The following is an 18795-nucleotide window of genomic DNA, read 5'->3' on the forward strand; positions in this document are numbered from 1 at the left end:
TAGAGGAGGCTTATGCTGCAGCTCTTGAGAAATCTCCTTGGTTACCATCTCAAAACTCTTTTAAAAAGTTCTCGTTTTCCTATTTAATTGGTTAGAGAATGTTTTTATTTATAATAATCAACACTGCTAGTACTATTTTCTTCAAAAGAATTCTTCGGTGCATATCTACCCATTTTCTTTTTTATTTTTCAGGGGAGAAGGGAGGTCTGGGGGCTAATCAATACCCACCCTAGTGCTCCATGGTGCTCCCGGTAGCTTGAGGGACCATGAAGTGCTGGGAAGTGGAGCCAGCGCTGCTGCACGCAAAGCCTGCACTCCAGCCCAGGCGTCTAGTGAATTATGTGAAAGAAGAACTGCTGCTGCGGGGTGAGCTATTACCTTTGTCAACCGGGTTTAATCCTTCCCTTACGGAGCTTACGAGCAGCAGAATCTCCTTTCACTGTTGTATCCATAGGAAAACCCCTTGGAAGCCTGCTACTAGGCAGCGGAGAGAAGGGGATCTCAAAAAGCTGTGACTAGATTATTTCCATGGCCTCATCATCCTGGTGGTAGGGCTTCTCTTGTTCTTAAGGAGGAACTTTAGAGTCGGTCTTGTGGATTCTCCTGGCCCCACTGCTCTGATCTTTTTTTTTTTTGGCTTTTTGGGTCACACCTGCCGATGAACAGGAGTCATTCCTGGCTCTGCACTCAGGAATCACCCATGGCGGTGCTCAGGAGATCACATGGGATGCTGGGAATTGAACCCAGGTTGGCCGAGTGCAAGGCAAATGCCCTACCCACTGTGCTATCGCTCCAGCCCCCCACCCCCCACCCAGCTGCTCTGATCTTGACAATGACACAATACAGCCTATACAATTAACAAGTTCAGAAAAAGGATCTAGGTGCATGACTCTGGTATAAAGCCTTGTATGCAAAAGGGGCACACTCTAATAAGACCTACAATTCTGGAATCTAGATCATTTGGGAGAAACTCAGAGCAGAACTGTCTTCCCAAGGACTAAAGCTACCCTATCGGTTTGAGTTTTAGTAATGAACTGACATTTTGATCTTCATTGGTCTGACTTCTATGGATGGTCCAGCTGGTCCCAAACTCCAGAGCAACCCATTAGTTAAGCATTCCCTAAAGACACATCCCACAGCTACCAGCACGCAAACAACTGCCCAGTTTCACAGCTTCACGACCAATTTCAGAAGAGATGCCACTGAAACTCATGGGCACGCTTGTCTTTGGGCTGAAAACTTTGGGGCACCCTCAGGAGGGGGGCAGACCGAGTGCCCACCCTGCCAAAGCCCCAACAGGCACACCCATACCCAACAGCTGCCACAGTGCAATGGCCCAACTTTACTGCTTCTGCAGATGTCAAGCTCACCAAAATTCCAGGGACCCATGTTTGGGGGCTGAAAATTCTTCGATTTTCTTTGAGCAGGGGTGGGCAGCTCCCCGCCTCTCCTTCCCCACAGCTACTCCTCTGCTGAGTCCCAGCAGCCACAACCACATCCCACAGCCAAAACCATGTAAACAAGGCCCAGCTTCAGTGTGTCACAACTAATCTCGTAAGAAATGCAAGACAAGTCTCTAAAACTAGCAACAATCAGCTCAGTAAGCCCTCAGAAAATGACCTTAATACCTCCTTTGTGACGTATAATAATCTTCACAAATTTTCTTTCACATAAGTATTTTTTGATAATTTCATTACCATTTTGCTGTAACAAGCAATATAAAATAAATTATGTTGTGCTTGCTAAGGGGGCAGGCTTGGGAGAGGGTAGGAATCTGGGGACAATGGTGGTGGGATTGGTGCTGGAACAATGAATGCTTGAAACAATTATATTATGAACAACTTTTTAAACCAAAATTTTAAAAAAGTTAAAAATAATTCCCTACACAGGGGCCGGGGAGATAATAAAGAGGTAGGGTGCTTGCCTTGCATATGGCCAACCTAAGTTTGATCCCCAGCATCCCATATGGTCCCCCACCAGGAGTGATTACTAAGCCCTAGTAATGGAGGTCACAGTTCTTCATTTGCATGCAGATCCCAGTTCAATCCTAGGTGCCACATGGTCCTCCGAGAACCACAGGAGTGACCCACAAGCACAGAGGCAGTAGTTTCCAAGTACAAACAGGTATGGCCCAAAAACCAAAACACAAGAATTCCCTAACAAAATACACTTTCTTCAACAGATTTATGGCTGTATCATTTTCTTGTTTTGTTTCTTTGTTTTGCTTTCTGGTTTTGAGCCTTTAAGAATTTTAGACACTGTGATGATACTTATCTACCTTCTGCAGTACTGTTATAACAATTCTTCTCTCAACTTATCTAACGGCACTAACCGAGGGTTTTGATTATGAGAGGACACAGATAACAGTGTCAGATCAGTCCCTCATATTTCACTCTCAAGTTGCTGCTAACAAGTGAAAACTAGACCACATAAGTCTACTGACCCAATCAATTTCTACTACTATGTTAAAGTTCTTCAGAAAATTTTAAGAATGGATATAAATATTCAGGAAAGAAATATATATATATATATATATATACAGGAATATACTGCAGATAACGAATGTGTAGAGAATGACAATACGTGGGCACTTATTCTATAAAATCACATCAGGTTATAGAAAAGGGTTCACTTTTGAAAAGGTTTTTAATGAACTCAGAATGCTCATTCGCAATTCCAAGGAGCAATAAGAGGGAAAAACCAAACACAGAAATGTAAAATCCTAGGACAAATTCTATTACAGTGACTGTATCAGGTTTTTACATATAAACAGACATACATACATATACATGTGTATATATGTGTGTGTTGGTATGCACATACACATATATGTACACATAAATATATATATATACACACACATATGTGGTTAATACAATTAAGAGAAAAAGCAACTAAGAAATCCAAGTAAGATCAAAACATACCTAAGACTAGGGAGGTCTCTTTCACTTTCAAACAGGTTTGTAAAATAGTTGCTTAACCAAAACATAGATGAGATACTTCAGGGCAGAGGCCCACCCACACATTTCACAACAATGTACTAAAATGTCCTTAATTAGCTACTACTTCACATGTTCAAAGAAAATAAACAAATATGTGTAAAGTAAAATAACATGCATGCTAATAATTTCAATACAAATTACAGTAAATTTTCATTCAATTATTTGGATATATACCTCTGATATGAAAAGAGCCATCGTCATTTCTCTCTACCACAAGATGGTCAATATGAAAGGTTACAGGAGCTGGTTCAAGAGACACGGTACTACCACGAGGGCTGTCATCCTACAGCAAGGAGATTGGAATGTGGTCATTAAAGTAAATTATACAATCAATTTAATCTTTTTTTAAAACATGATTTTAAACAACTTTTTTGGGGGGGAGGGGGTGGTTGGGGCTTACCCCTCGCTTTGTGCTCACGGATCACGTCTGGCAGGGCTCAGAGGACCAGGTCGGCCACATGCAAGGCAAACACCCAATACCCTACTATGCTGTACTATCGCTCAAGCATGTTTATATACTTTAGTTGATGCAGCGAGAAAACTTCTCATTGTGCTTTATTTTCTATTTTCTGAAAGCATCCTATCATCACAATAGCCAACTAATTCTAATAAATGCTGATGTTAGTCTTGTAGGGAAGCGTATTCTTAGATGTGAGTCAAAGTCCAGGGTCAGAGATAGCTTAATGGTCTGAGCATAAACTTCTTGCTTTGTAAGCAAGAAGCCCTGGCACCACACAGCACCACACAGAACCAGAAGCTGTCCCTGAGCACAACCAGGAGTGGCAACAAAACTAAAAATGGGGAGGGTTTCAGAGAGACAGCAAATGGGTCAAGTGCTTGCCTTCCATGTGGCAAATGCTGGTTGATCCCCAAAGCGATATATCCCCCAAGAACCATGAGAGGTCACAGAGACAAGAATCGATCTAAGGGCTGGAGCGATAGCACAGCGGGTAGGGCGTTTGCCTTGCACACAACTGACCCAGGTTCGATTATCAGCATCCCATATGGTCCCCCCAGCACTGCCGGGAATAATTCCTGAGTGCCTGAGCCAGGAGTAACCCCTGTGCATTTCCGGATGTGACCCAAAAAACAACAAAAAAAAAAGCGCCAAAGGGTGTGGCCCAAAACACACCTCCGCCCCCTGAAAAGAGTTCAGGTAAGCAAAAAGAAAATTATAGCATTATAATATAAAACAATAACATACTTTTAAATTTATTTTTGTGTTAGAAACTTGTATTTTCATTGGCATCACTGTTGCAACAGTTTCATCTTCTAAAAAATGTTGAATATTTATAAGAGAAGACGTAAGAAACTCAGTGCTAAAGTTTTCTATATGGCATTGCAGAAATCCATTTTTTTCTGCAAGTAGAGAGTGTATTACAGCACCAGGCCCACTTTCAAATCTCAGAGTAACCTCAGGAGATTTGGAATGAGTCACCGTTCTGTGATCCAAACCTATGGAAAAAGAAAACAGGAAAATCATTTTTAAAAAATCACTTGATTATGCCAATAAAAAAAGGTTAGTGTCATTTTGCATATTAAAGCAATAACAAAGCTCTATACTAAGCTTCAATTTAAATAAGGATTTAGGGGCTGGGGAGAGAGTACAGCAAGTAAGGCGCTTGCCTTGCATGCGGCCGACCAGAGTTCAATCCCCAGCATCCTTTATGGTCCCCTGAACACCACCAGAAGCAATTCCTGAGTGCAGAGCCAGGACTGACCCCTAAGCATCACTGGGTGTGACCAAAACACTAAAAAATAAATAAAAATAAAAATAAATGAGATCTACAGGGGCCAGAATGATAGTACAGCAGGTAGGGTGCTTGCCTTGTACACAGCCAACCTGCATTCAATTCCTGGCACCCTGCCGGGTCCCCTGAGTGCTCCCAGGAATGATCTCTTAAGTGTAGAGCCAGGAGCAAACCCTGAGCACCACTGGGTGTGGCCCAAAAAGCAAAAATTAAATGAATGAATAATACGATTGATAACAACAAACATTTCTAGTACACATACAACATATCATACACAACCCGAATTTTCATTTTTACAAACAACCTTGTACAACAGAATGCTGACTTGTCTGTATTTTTCTATTTTTCTGGTTTGTTGTTTCCTTAGAAAAAACATGCTATGATATAATTTTCCTATGATACAGAATATATCTGAATATGTACCCATATATATATTTAAAATAAAATGGAAAAAACAGAAGCTATTTATTTCCTTTAGTGGACATGCAAATAGCGTATCTATCTTTAATTCTCAGTCTATGAGGTGAGAGCATACTTATCCAATATCAAGCACGTCTGTATGTATGTGATGATATTTTATATCAGATACAGCATTACAAGTGTAGAGGAAAGAAAGAAATTGGCTGGAGTGATAGCACAGCGGGTAGGGCGTTTGCCTTGCACACGGCCGACCCGGGTTTGATTCTCAGCATCCCATATGGTCCCCCAGTACCACCAGGAGTAATTCCTGATTGTAGAGCCAGGAGTAACCCCTGTGCATCACCGGGTGTGACCCGAAAAGCAAAAAAAAAAAAAAAAAAAAATCATGAGCCAGTGTGATAGTGCAGAGGGTACAGCACTTGCCTTGCACACCATCACCTGAGTTGGATGCCTAGCATCCCATCTGATTCCTCAAGCCTGCCAGTAATGATCCCTGAGCACAGAGCCAGGAGTGAGCCCTAAGCATACCAGAAAAAATTAAAGCTCAGCTCAATGGACTGGAAGACATTCTTTGCATGCATTTATACAAAAGGCCTAGATTTGACACTCAAGCACCTCTACAGTAGCCAGGAGCATCCTTGAGCTCTTCCAGGTATGGCACAAAAACCAAAGAGAAATTTTTACAATGAAATAAAAAGATCTTTAGGCAGAAGAATAGTACAGGGGTTAAGGTGCTTGCCTTGCACACAGCCAACCCCACTTTGATCCCTGGCACTGCATATGGTTTCCTAGCATGTCCAGGAGTAGGCCCGATACACAACACGGTATGGTCCCAAAACCAAAATTTAAAAGATTTAAATTTTTTTTCATCATTAGAAATATTTGGTATAACTATTCTAATGAACTTGTTTCTTCGAATGTAAGCAATGCCTCACAACTCCATAAAAACTTTGAAACAAGGATGGTTAATGTGGACTAGTCTCTGTACACTGATTGTTTTTGCTGTTTAGACATTTCTATTGTGTCCAAAGCAATCAGAAACACAGGATACCTGATCATGACAAGAAATGTTCACATATAAAATAGAGAATAGAAAAACTGATACTTATTCCAGTATGGAATTAAATTTAGTCTTCCAGGATTACTTCCTTATTCTTTTCATATATTAAAAAGAAAAGCTCAGTTTTTTCAAACCTAATATAGAATATTAAGACTAGGACTGGAAATGGAGTTCATCAGTAGAGCACTTGCCTTGCAAGGCCCTGGGTTTGATCCCCAATGGCACAAAATAAAAAAGAATGTTATGATTAAAGATGCAAAAGAGGGCTGGAGAGAAGACTACAGCTAATAAGGCACTTGCCTTGCATGCAAACAACCTAGGTTTGATCCCTAGCACCAATATTCTCCTATGGACCTGAAAAAAAGTGACACTTGAGCCCAGTCAGGAGTAAGCCCAGAGTACACATGGCACTGCAACCCAAACTCCCATCTCAGTCCAGCCCCATGCTGGGCGGGGATGGGGAGGAAGAAAAGGAAAGAATTTATTAGAAGTATGAACAAAGAAAAATTTGCAAAACAAATTATGTTTCAATGATGAAAATACTTTATGAAAATAAGAACAAACCTCTTGTATTACTAAAAATGCACTTTCCTATATTCAATTATACTAAATATACAGAATTATGGATGAGTAATATGTATAAAAATAACATAAGTTTAACTTATATAATGGCTTACCTACTGGACGATTACAAAGGTAATGCCGAAGGCTTATATTGCCTAACTGATCTGGTGTCACTTGGTCCACTTGAAGACAGATTTCAGTATCTTCGCCTCGGATGTCAATCTCCCCATTAACACCACTGATTTTAAACACCACAACAGACATCTAATAATGGTTATATAAACAGTATTAATATACTAAGTAACTGAAAACATTTATGAAATAACAGGAAATTACTGTAACAACTACAAGATCACTGTGACTTAATAAATAAAAAGAAAAAAGAAAAAACTTAAGACCAACAGAAAACTATGACAGTGGGACTGAAGCAATAATATAGTGAGTAGGGCATTTGCCTTGCATGCAGCCAACCTGGGTTTGATTCCTGACACCCCATGTGGTCCCCCAAGCACCACCGATATTGATCCCTGAGCACAAGAGCCAGGAGTCCTGAGCATTGCAGGTTATGATGCCCCCAACCCCCACCAAAAAAAAATTATCATAGTATAAAATTTACAAATTTCTGCTCTTTTTCTTCTTATGCAGTTGAGAGAACTTTCCTTTTAGGACACACAAAAATTAATCATAAGAAAATTTAAGAATCAATCATAATTAATCATAAAAATTAATCAAAAATTATTATATATGCAGTTATTTTCATGGAAGTTGGTGGTCATCTAAAACACTACTTCAGAGAACCCAATTGCTACCATGCTCACATCCATCTGTGCAGGCTCAGGAGAGGTCCCATCCATGAGAGGAATCTGCTTAAAAACTCAGCTGTGCAGGTTCTGTGACAAATGGGCAACCTCCCCCACCTCCCTGTTCTTCCAGGAGGCCTGGCAACAATGCCCAAACATGCCTCTGGCGCCCAGAGATACACAAATAAATCTTGGAATAAAGCAATATGCTGCAGAAATGCCTCTGGACCCCAAAGTCACCATCCAGTTACAAATTTAACTTTAGCTGTATCACCCTATTTAATATTTTAGAATTTCTGCAGTGACATCTCATACATGTATGACACCCCACTGATGAATCAAGAAGCGCACCACATTTGATGGGATATAAAGTAGAAGGCAATCAATCTCAATCAAAAAAAAAATTAGTACACAAGGCTAACCTGTAACAACATGTTAGTAATCTCTTATCAAGGGCTTAATGGCTCCATGGTGAGATACAATCTTCACATACTTTTCGTTAAGGGTAATTTTTTGGATCATTTTTAGTGTATTATTCATAACAAGGGCTAGAGCGATAGCACAGAAGTAGGGCATCTGCCTTGCACATGGCCGACCCGGGTTCGATTCCTCCGCCCCTCTCGGAGAGCCCCGCAAGCTACCGAGAGTATCTCGCCCACATGGCAGAGCCTGGCAAGCTATCCATGGCGTATTCGATATGCCAAAAACAGTAACAAGTCTCACAATGGAGAGGTTACTGGTGCCCGCTCGAGCAAATCGATGAACAGGATGATAGTTGACAATGACAGATTTATAACAAGCAATACAAAATAAATTATTTAGGACCTGTTTTGGGGCAGATTTGGTTGGTGGTGGGAAAATTTGAAATAATGATGGTGGGAAGGTTTAATGGTTTGGTATTGGTGCTGAAATATTGAATGTGATAAATTATTATGAACAACTTTATAAAAATAAAGAAAAAAATAAAAGACTACTTCACTAGAGTAGGCAAGCCTAAAATTATTCAGTAGTGTAATTCTTTTTTTTTTTTTTTTTTGCTTTTTGGATCACACCCAGCGATGCTCAGGGGTTACTCCTGGCTCTGCACTCAGGAATTACTCCTGGCAGTGCTTGGGGGACCATATGGGATGCCGGGGATCGAACCCAGGTCGGCCGTGTGCAAGGCAAACGCCCTACCCGCTGTGCTATCGCTCTGGCCCCAGTAGTGTAATTCTTTTGTCAAATGACCACCATCCTTACGCAGTATCTACTTTTACAAAGTTTATTTATCTCTTTGGTTTAGGGGCCACACCTGGTTGTGTTCAGGGATCACTCCTGGTGATGCACAGAGGACCATATGTGGAAACAGAAATCAAATCAAGGTCTGCTACAAGGCAAGTACTATCTCTCTAGACTAGTATATATTTGAATGGAACCAAATTAAGGTCATAAAAAAGGAGAAAGGAAAAAAAAATTTCTCAATATAAATAAAACAAATCAGAGAAGTAAAATTTGAGGAAAACAGTTTTAGCAAAATGAAAGGGAGAATGTTCAAGAACAGATAAATCACCTAGCTTATAATCAATTTTACATATTAATGAATTTATATATATTACATATAGTGACATTTCCCTTCATTGAATCTCAATCAAATAATTACCAAATCATCATGACTTTCTTGAGCACCCTCTGAATTTGTACTGATGGCATCTGGAGAGTTTTCACCAAAATTCACGATGTTTACACTGGCATTTGCACTCTCTGCTGGACTCTGGGAACTTGCAGTTGAGTTCTTCTTAATGCCTCAAATAATATAAAAGTAGACTAATAAAATGTTTTATTTAAGATCCAACTAGTGTTACATTATTAAAAAAAATGGAGTATCTGGGGCACTCCAGAGGGGGTCGGGTGAGAGCCCCCCCGACCCAAGGGACCCAGCCCTGGCAGCTGACCTCCAAAACCCAACCACAGCCATGCTCCATGCCACTCCCCATCTGCTTGGGCGAAGCCTCACATGTGCGAGAACATATTCCTGGATACATCATAAAACACTCCCTACACATTCTCCATGCTTACCACCCATATCTGATCACTAACAACATGTTAGTGATATCCTATAGAATGTCTTAATGACTCCTGCCCAAATAGAACAATCTTCACAATCTTTCCTATATGGACACTTTTTTGCAAGCATGTTCAGCAGTTCTTCATAACAGACAATACAAAATATATTCTTTCGGTTGTGTTTTGGGACAGGGATTAGGGTTTGGGATGAAAACATCCCAAATTTGGTGGTGGGAAGGTGTAATGGTGGTGGGATTGGTGTTTGAATATTCAATCAACTAATCAACTAATCACATCCCGTTGATCATCGATTTGTTCGAGCGGGCACCAGTAACATCTCTCATTGAGAGACTTATTGTTACTGTTTTTGGCATATCCAATACGCCACGGGTAGCTTGCCAGGGTCTGTCGTGTGGGTTCGATACTCTTGGTAGCTTGCCGGGCTCTCCAAGAGGGCAGAGAAACCGAACTCGGGTTGGCCGCATGAAAGGCGAACACCCAACCGCTGTGCTATCGCTCCAGCCCATTTGAATATTAAATGTAATTAAACACTGTGAACTAACTTATAAAATTAAAAAAAATTAATGGAGTATTTCATTCCTTCAATATTTCCTTGATGCCTAGCCTTTAAAAACAATAAACAAAAAATTAAACTGCAGTTAAATAACAATAATAATAATAAAGCTCCCACAGCAATAGCTGAGAGGTAAAGCCGCTACCTTCCCTACTGAAGGGGTAAGTGGGGTTCTACTTCCACAGTCACCATCTAATCTTTCCTACGCATGTATTTTTGCTGTTCTCCAGCAAAAATTCTCCATGACGAAAGCACCAAAAATATTTCAGTGTGTGTGAAAACTAGTTAGGAGCTGATGTAGGGTGAGTGATTATGTGATTTTCATAAAAATCTATATATAGGTACCAGCAAGACAACAGAGTAAACAGAGCTCTTGCCTTACTCAAATCCAATCCTATATGGTGGGGCCCTAAGTACCACCAGGAGTGACGCCTGAGAGCAGAGCCAGAAGTGAGTCTGCAGCACTGCCAGGTGTGACCTGCCCCCCACAACCCATGGCATGTTTAATATGCCAAAAACAGTAACGATAGGTCTCATCCCCCTGGCTCTGAAAGAGCCTCCAATCATTGGGAAAGACGAGTAAGGAGAGGCTGCGAAAATCTCAGGGCTGAGAGGAAGAGAGATGTTACTGGCACCCACTCGAGTAAATTGACGAACAACAAGATGACAGTGATATATATGTGTGCACGTGTGTACACAACACATATATAATACATACAAATATAGATATTTATATACACATATGTATAAAACATGCTGGAAAAGGTCTTGAAATATATACATATTTATAGCAAAAGCTGAAGGTAATTTTCAGAGTAGGGAATCATATACAGCTGAACTAAAATGGTATCTTCAATTCTTTTGTTTGGTTTTGGGCCACATCTGTCAGTACCCAGAGGTTGCTCCTGGCTCTGGACTCAGAGATCGCTCCTGGTGGTACTCCAGTGACCATATGGGGTGCTGGGAATTGAGCCCTGGTCAGCTGTGTGCAAGGCAAACGTCCTATCTGCTATACTACCTCTCTAACCTCATATCTTCAGTTTTTACTCTAGATTTTTTGTCAAAACTTACTTTTTAAAAATTTAAGTGTTGTGTGTGTGTGTGTGTGTGTGTGTATTTGTTTTGTTTTAGGGACAGACAGACCGCAGTGCTCAGTGATCACTCCTGATGGCACTCAAGGGACCATAAAGGATGGCAGTGATTGAACTCAAATCAGCTGAGTGCAAAGCAGGCATCCTGACTACTGTAGTATCTCTCTGGCCCACCCTCTCTCCCTCCAGCTCCCTCCCTTCTTCTCTCTCCCTCCCTCCTTTCTCCCTCTCTCTCTACCCCATCCTCTCTCCCTCCCTCCAGCTCTTTCCCTTCCTTTCTCCCCCAACCCCCTGCTCTCTCTCCCTTCAGCTCCCTCCCTTCCTTCCTCCTTCCCTCCCCCATTATTACTGAGGTACCAGGATTTATACAGCACTGTTACTATACTTTTCATGCACACATCACCAGAGTGCCCACTCCTCTCCACCAATATCCCAAGGCTTCTCCCAGCCACCACCAAGCCCATATAAGCTCAATTTTCTAAATAAAAGTCTCCAGTTCCAATACATTTGGTTGTTTTCCCTTACAATATTTCTTTTTATCTCATATATGAGAGATCTTTTAAGATGAAAGTATAAAAACCACGTGTAATAAGACAACAAATACACATGAATAGGAATATACATATAAATTGTAGAATGAATCTCTAGAATGTGGAGCTTTGGGTTATTTTCCAAACCACAGTTACCTGTATTTTCTAAGTTTTCTAAACTGGATGAGTTATTTCCATTCTTTAACTTTTGTAAATAAAAAAGCCTGGCAAGCTCCCTGTGGCGTATTCATATGCCAAATATAGTAACAATGATGGGTCTCATTCCCCTGGCCCTGAAGAGCCTCTAATTCGGCACCACTGAGAAGGACGAGTGAAGAGAAGCTGCTAAAATCTCAAGGCTAGAATGAATGGAGACGTCACTGGGCCTGCTTCAGCAAATCAATGATCAAAGGGATGACAGCGATACAGTGAAATAAAAAGAAAAATCACTAATAATTTTTTGGAAATAAGTATGGATGTTTTCTACAAGACCACTGATTGTGAAGTGTACTTTGACCACTTCACAAATGAAATCCTGTTAAATTATAATTTTAAGATCATAAAGGAGGCTCTAGAGAAATAGTACAATAGGTAGGAAGCATGACGCCACCCCATGTTCCATCCTAAACAACCCCTGTGGTGCCCTGAGCCCCTCCAGGAATGAGCCCAAAGCACAGCAAGGTGTGGCCCCAAAACTAAACAAAACAAAAATTGTAGAGGACTGGAGAGATAGGCCAAAAGACTGAGCACATGCTTTGCATATAGGAGGCCTGGGTTCAACCCCTGGGATTTATACAATGTCCCTGATACCATTGAGAAAAAAATCCTAAGCACAGATGACTTAACAATCCTTGGCCACAAAATAAAAAAGTAAAGGGACAGGGAAACCAGGCTACAGAGCAAACTGTGGCTCTAGATTTCTTAAATGGCCCATATCTGGCCATAAAATGTTAGTGTACCTTCTCCATTTAAGCAGTAGGGTATGCCGGGAAAGAGACTGCTATGAGTAACCTACACTGAGATTGAACTGCAAATTTTTATCTGAATACGTCAATCATTTCCAAAGTCTAAGGAAGCAGTATAGCATTCTAGTTGGTTAAAAGCTGTGGCTCTTGCTACAGGTGGGGCAAGAGGAGTGGGGTTGTGACTGAGTGGTAGACTACATGCCTTCCAAATGTAATACCATGAGTTTAGTCTCTGGCACTGCAGTAGAGACAGGGAGCAGCTTACATCCTTGAGTCAGACTGAGTCACAAATCTGTCTTAATTACTTCCTGGCTAGGTACTAATTTCCGTAAGCTTCAGCTCTTGAATCTAAGTACCAAGTTAGAGTAAATAGAGTTAGCTGAGTGCCCTTATTCTGACTTGAATGTGTAGAGTAAGTTTGATTAAGACTGGCCTTGTCTGTTTATTTGTTTTGCTTTTTTTACTTTCATTACATTACATATACATAGAACTGGAGCGATAGCACAGCGGGCAGGGCGTTTGCCTTGAATGAGGTCAACCCGGGTTCGATTCCTCCATCCCTCTAGGAAAGCCTGGCAAGCTACCCAGAATATCCTGCCCATAGGGCACAGCCTGGCAAGCTACCCATGGCATATTCAATATGCCAAAAACAGTAACAATAAGTCTCACAACGGAGACATTACTGGTGCCCGCTCGAGCAAATCGATAAACAACGGGACAACAGTACTACGACAGTGCTACATATATATATGAATATAAATTTCTAGTAATATTACATGTGAGTGAGATCAGTGTTTGTCTTTATAATATGAATTCTTAAACTCATGCGTTTTTACCTTTTTCCAAACATCTGTGACTCCCACTCCCATCACTTTCTAGCAGCTGTTCTTCCAGAATCATGCTATCAAATGAAATGGTATCCAGGGACATATGGGAGGAGCTTCTTTTCATGTGCTTATAAGAAGGACAAAATGGAGGCTGGTTGGGTGGGCAACGCTCCTTAGGTTTTTCACTGTTAATGAAATTATTAAAAAATCATCACTTATAAGAAAAGAAATTTTTACTAAAAAGACTTTCAGAAGTCAGAGAGTAGAAGGGTTAGAGTACATGTCTGCCTTGCATGCGATGAGCCAGGTTCAATCCCAGGCACCACATATGGATCCCTAAAATATACCCAAGAACAGCCAGGTTTGTCCCCTCTACCCCAAAAAGAACTTCCAACAAAATTTAAATGTGCAAATATAATTTTAAAAATCATTTTAAGTTAAAAATTTAATGTAGTTTTTCTGCTAAAATACTTATTTTTCTGTGCTAACCTAACAATGTTTAGGTTTTTTTTTTTTTTAATTCAATAATGTTTAGGTATTTTTAATCACTGGTGTTCTGCCTAAAACCAAAATACACACGAAACAAGAAAAAACTGAAAACTGTGATAAAATGTAGTTACCTTAAAGTTGACTGTGATTTAAGTGTTCTTACTGTGGACACTTCTTTACTGACTTCTAGGTTCTCAGAAAGTGATCCAGTTTCTGGAAGCAAATCTTCAGCCTTAGTAATGGGCTCTATGGTTTGATTTCCTTTACCAGTTAAACTAAGTAAGTATTGATCACCATCATTATCAAATGACAGTACACTTGACTCTTCTCTGATGCTTGAGACAATATTTGAATCTGTATAAACTGAATTCTTATTACATGTTTCTGATACTTCTTCTGAGTCATGTTTGCAAACATTCCCACTAGTTTCATCTTCTCTTATCTTTCCTAAATTTTTATCTGATGAATACAGAAAAGTACCTTTTTGCAGATTTGTATCACTAGCTGATTTCAAAAGTAAAGGATCCTTCAAAGGGACATGACTAAGATCAACACTCATTGATCTATTATCTGACAAATGGTTAGCAGTTACACTTCTAATTTGATTTGTAACACTTCCAACTGGTTTCCTCTTTGAAGCCAAAAACTCTCCATTTTCTGTAGGCAAATAATCAGGAACCACTGAGCTCACACTTTCAGAAGCAGGAGACTTTATAGTATTTGCATAACCCACTGGGTGTAGTAAAAGAGCTACTTCTGCACTTTTCAGTAAAATTCCAATGCAAACGGATGTCTGACTAGCAGGATTGCCAGTCACAGCTTCTACATCTTTTCTTAAGTTCTCTGAAAGCAAAATGAGGGATTCATGGAGGAACAGCAGGAGCAGATACTGGTAGTGATTAATCTGCATACTGACATGCTTATGAATCTGAACCAGGACATGAATATCTGCATCTGAAGAGGAAGAGGAAAATCTTAGAAAATTCTCTGAAGGTTTCTGACTACCATTTGTCAGGGGCTCAGACTCCGTACTATAATATTCCTTCAAGAGCTTTTTCCGCTTCAATCGGCCAGACAGACCACTCGATTCACTCTGAGATGTATTAATAGACACCTGGTTACAAGTCTGAAGCTCTTCCTGTGACACCGCATACTTGGTTGGTTGACAAATCCAGACGGAAAGAGGGAAAGAGTCTATGAAACTTACTGGTCGCCCTTTTCCACTTTTTGTACCTTCATAATCTATCCAAAATTGAGAAAAGTACACAGCCCATACATCTGTGGCAGCAGAAGCTTTAAGAGTATTTTTGTTTAACTTGGGAATGATATTTCCTTTATAAACTTCATGCATTTTGGTATCTTGTTCATGAGCATGTCTCTGGAAGATTGGATGCAGAAGATTAAAATTGTCACAAGATTTTGGAAAACAGGTATATGTTTTACTAAAAAAATCACATTCTTTGAAGTCTTGAAACAAAGCTTCTAGATCAGAATGACGACAATTTGGACAGTGTCTTGTATTTGTGGCAATTATTTCAGAACTCTGAATAGAAATTGCACGTGGTTGATCTTTATGACATTCAGGTTTCATTTCAGAAGGAATGACAAACTAGAAGGAAAAACAGAAACAAATTTACAAATAAAATAATCTAGAACATGACTTAGGTTCAGGAATTTTTTTCTGACATTTTCTTCTACAATATAACTTCCCTACTCAGATAAATATCTCTAACATTCTATTCTCAAGTCTTTTTTTTTTTAAATTAAACAAAGTAAAAAGAATTTCAGTGACTACCCACTAAGAAAAACTTATAAAGCAAACATAATCACTAATGTATATAACATGTATGGGATTACAACATATCACAGAATAGAAAAGAACAAAACTGAACTGAATCAGTATTACTAAACGCTTACCAATGTCCTGAGTCAGAACCTGAGAACTAGTAAACAGAACTGAGCTGAACACAGTGGGCGCTTAAGGTGGGGGCGGGGGGAGGGTGCTGGGGCTAGGGAGACAGGGACAATTTAAGTAATAATTTAAAAAAAATTTTTTTTAAGTATCAAGTTTGGAAAAGAATTTTTTTGGTTATAATACTTGAAATTCTGGTAATTAGATGAATATTCAAATAATGGACAAATGTATTAGAATTATTTTCTGAGATAAAAATTATTAGTAAGTTGGGCCAGAGTGATGGTATAGGGGTAGGGTGCTTGCCTTTCATAGGGCCAACCTGTGTTTGATCCCCAGCATATGAAATATGGTCTCCCAAGCCCTGCCAGGAGTAGTCCATGAGCACAGAGCCAGGAGTATGCACTGAGCGCTGCTAGGTATGACTCCCCAAATAAAAACTTATTAATAAGCTTAGGTGTATAGGCAGAAACAATTTCCAGAAAAAAATCCTTACTACTCCAAAAATCCACATCAAAGTTCAAAATGGTTTTAAAAACATTCATGCTCAGAAAGTGCAAAAATTATTTTTGAAATTTTAAAAGAATAGGGCTAGAGAGATAGTATAGCAGGTAGAGTGCTTGCCTTGCACAAGGCCAACCTGGGTTCAATCCCTAGAGCTCTAGGTGGTTCCCTAGCCCTGCCAGGAGTCACCCTTGAGCACGGAGCCAGGAGTAAGTAATCCAGCTTACTTAGGAGTAAGCCCTAAGTACTGCTGGCTATGGCCCAAAAATCAAGAAATTAAAAAAAAAAAAGTATACTAGTAAATATTACAAACTAGAACCCTTTACTTGCTTCTCAGACCCATGTTCTCCTTTGAACACCCATCTCACTTGCCTCTCTGTAGCTTTGCTTGGTTTCCCACTCCTGAGAGGCCCATGTTCTCTCTTAATGATGTTTTTCCTTTCTTTCTATCATCTAAGATCATTCTGAATAAGTTTCATTAAATAAAAACTATTTGCTTCACATACACACACACACAAAAAAAAAGTAAAGCCTTTTAATTGAATACTCCAAGATCTCTGAGGATACTTTAAAAGATCACTGCAATGGGAGCTGGAGATAGTACAGTGGGTAAGGTGTTTGCCTTGCACACAGCCGACCTGAGTTTGATTCCTGCCACCCCATATGGTCCCCCAAGCCTGCCAGGAATGATCCCTGAGCATAGAGACATGAGTAAGTCCAGAGCACTTCCAGCTGTGCTTGCAAACTAAATAAACCAAAACTAAATAAATCATTCCTGCACTGTAATCTGAGCACTATTAATCTCATTTTACAAAGAAATTAAATGCATATAAATGTAGTCTCTAGGAATAGAAGTAAAAACAAAAACAGTCATTCACACCAAGCTAACTGTAAATACTTGTCGTAGCAAGCATTACACTAGTTGAGTTTTTGGTAAAGTTCCCTTAAAGTTAAATTTAAATAGAATTTATATTAACTACATGGTTACAATAAAAGGGCAAGTAAATAAGTAATACCCATATATAACTTACAAGCTTTACTACATTGCTTAGATTTTTTTTCTTTCAAAGGATTTATTTATCTAGGGTATTATGGGAACCACCGGATACTGCGCTGGAGCAGGGGGAGAGTTCGGGGCATGCAGTGTCGAGGTAATGTGTACCACTGGAGTCACATCACTGGCCCCTAGTCACACTTTTGGAAACTTACCACTTCTGGTAAGTTATCATTTCAAGGAGGAAAGGACTGCTTTTACTTAATCACAAGCAAATGACTAAAAAGTAAAATAAATAAAAGGGAAAAAGGAAGGTAGGGAAGGGAACAGATTCTTACTGCTTCTGTATTTGAAGACCAATATCATAACTGAAGGGTTGGAGCTAGAGTGTACCAGGGAAAAGGCACCTGCCTGGCACACAGCAGACACAGGTTCAAGCTCTAGCACCACATATGATGCCCTGAGCACTTGCAAGGAGGTCACTCTAGAAACAGCCAGGAATCATCCTGTGGACAGCTGGCTGGAGCCCAACCCTCAAGTCCCAACTAAAAATGAAATTTCAGCATCAAAATTAAGACTGTAGTTACGTTGATTCAAATGAACATCTATTGCAAATTCTGAAAATTACAATGCTGCCCACATTTTTCTATGAAAATGACTTCCTTTCAACAGGGGACTGGAGACGTATCAAACAACAGAGGACTCTTGGTGTTGGATTACAAAACACAGCTAGAAGGCTGAGCAGGCGTAGGAGGTGGGGATGAGAAGTGGAAGTTGGTCTGGAGATGTTGGGTAGAAGTGTTGGGCATTTTGGTGGTGGTTAGATACAAAAACTGTGCTATGAGATCATCAATGTTAATACCATCATAAGCATGTTACCTAGCATTTAATTTTAACTACAATTTTTTTAAGTTTTGCTTTCAAAATCATTTGTTTGTATGGTACCTTTAGCATTAAACCATCAACTCGAACATCAACATGCTCATCAGATTTTGAATTGTCATTCAATTTGTACACAGTCATAAATTGATTAAGACTTTGTTTTAAATCCAACAGAAATTGATTTAACCAGAGAATACTTCTTTCATCCACAGTAAACTGTAGTGCATTCAGCTGGCTATAAAGGTTTGGAGATGGAACTGTGGAGAAAAAAAATTTTAAAACATTTTTAATGAACAGATCATTCTAAATCTTCCCTGAAAAAAGAAAAGACATTTAAAACAAGTTTTAATCTTTCTTAATTTATATTAAAAGTTTTAAAGTATTATT

The 18795-nt window shown here is 39.7% G+C and overlaps 1 protein-coding gene across 2 annotated transcripts in view; it reads right to left on the reverse strand.

Moving 5' to 3' along the window:
- Positions 1–18795, reverse strand: part of BLTP3B (bridge-like lipid transfer protein family member 3B) — a 100093-nt gene that overhangs the window by 6800 nt on the left and 74498 nt on the right. For both annotated transcript variants that reach the window (XM_055118013.1, XM_055118014.1), the window contains 7 exons: positions 18472–18665; positions 14248–15725; positions 13637–13812; positions 9237–9379; positions 6911–7061; positions 4207–4457; positions 3177–3285 (listed from right to left, as the gene is read on the reverse strand). In XM_055118013.1, coding sequence (XP_054973988.1) covers positions 3177–3285; positions 4207–4457; positions 6911–7061; positions 9237–9379; positions 13637–13812; positions 14248–15725; positions 18472–18665 — 2502 coding nt within the window. The remainder of the gene's footprint in view (positions 1–3176; positions 3286–4206; positions 4458–6910; positions 7062–9236; positions 9380–13636; positions 13813–14247; positions 15726–18471; positions 18666–18795) is intronic.

This window comes from Sorex araneus, chromosome 10, assembly GCF_027595985.1.
Source record: "Sorex araneus isolate mSorAra2 chromosome 10, mSorAra2.pri, whole genome shotgun sequence".
NCBI lineage: Eukaryota > Metazoa > Chordata > Mammalia > Eulipotyphla > Soricidae > Sorex > Sorex araneus.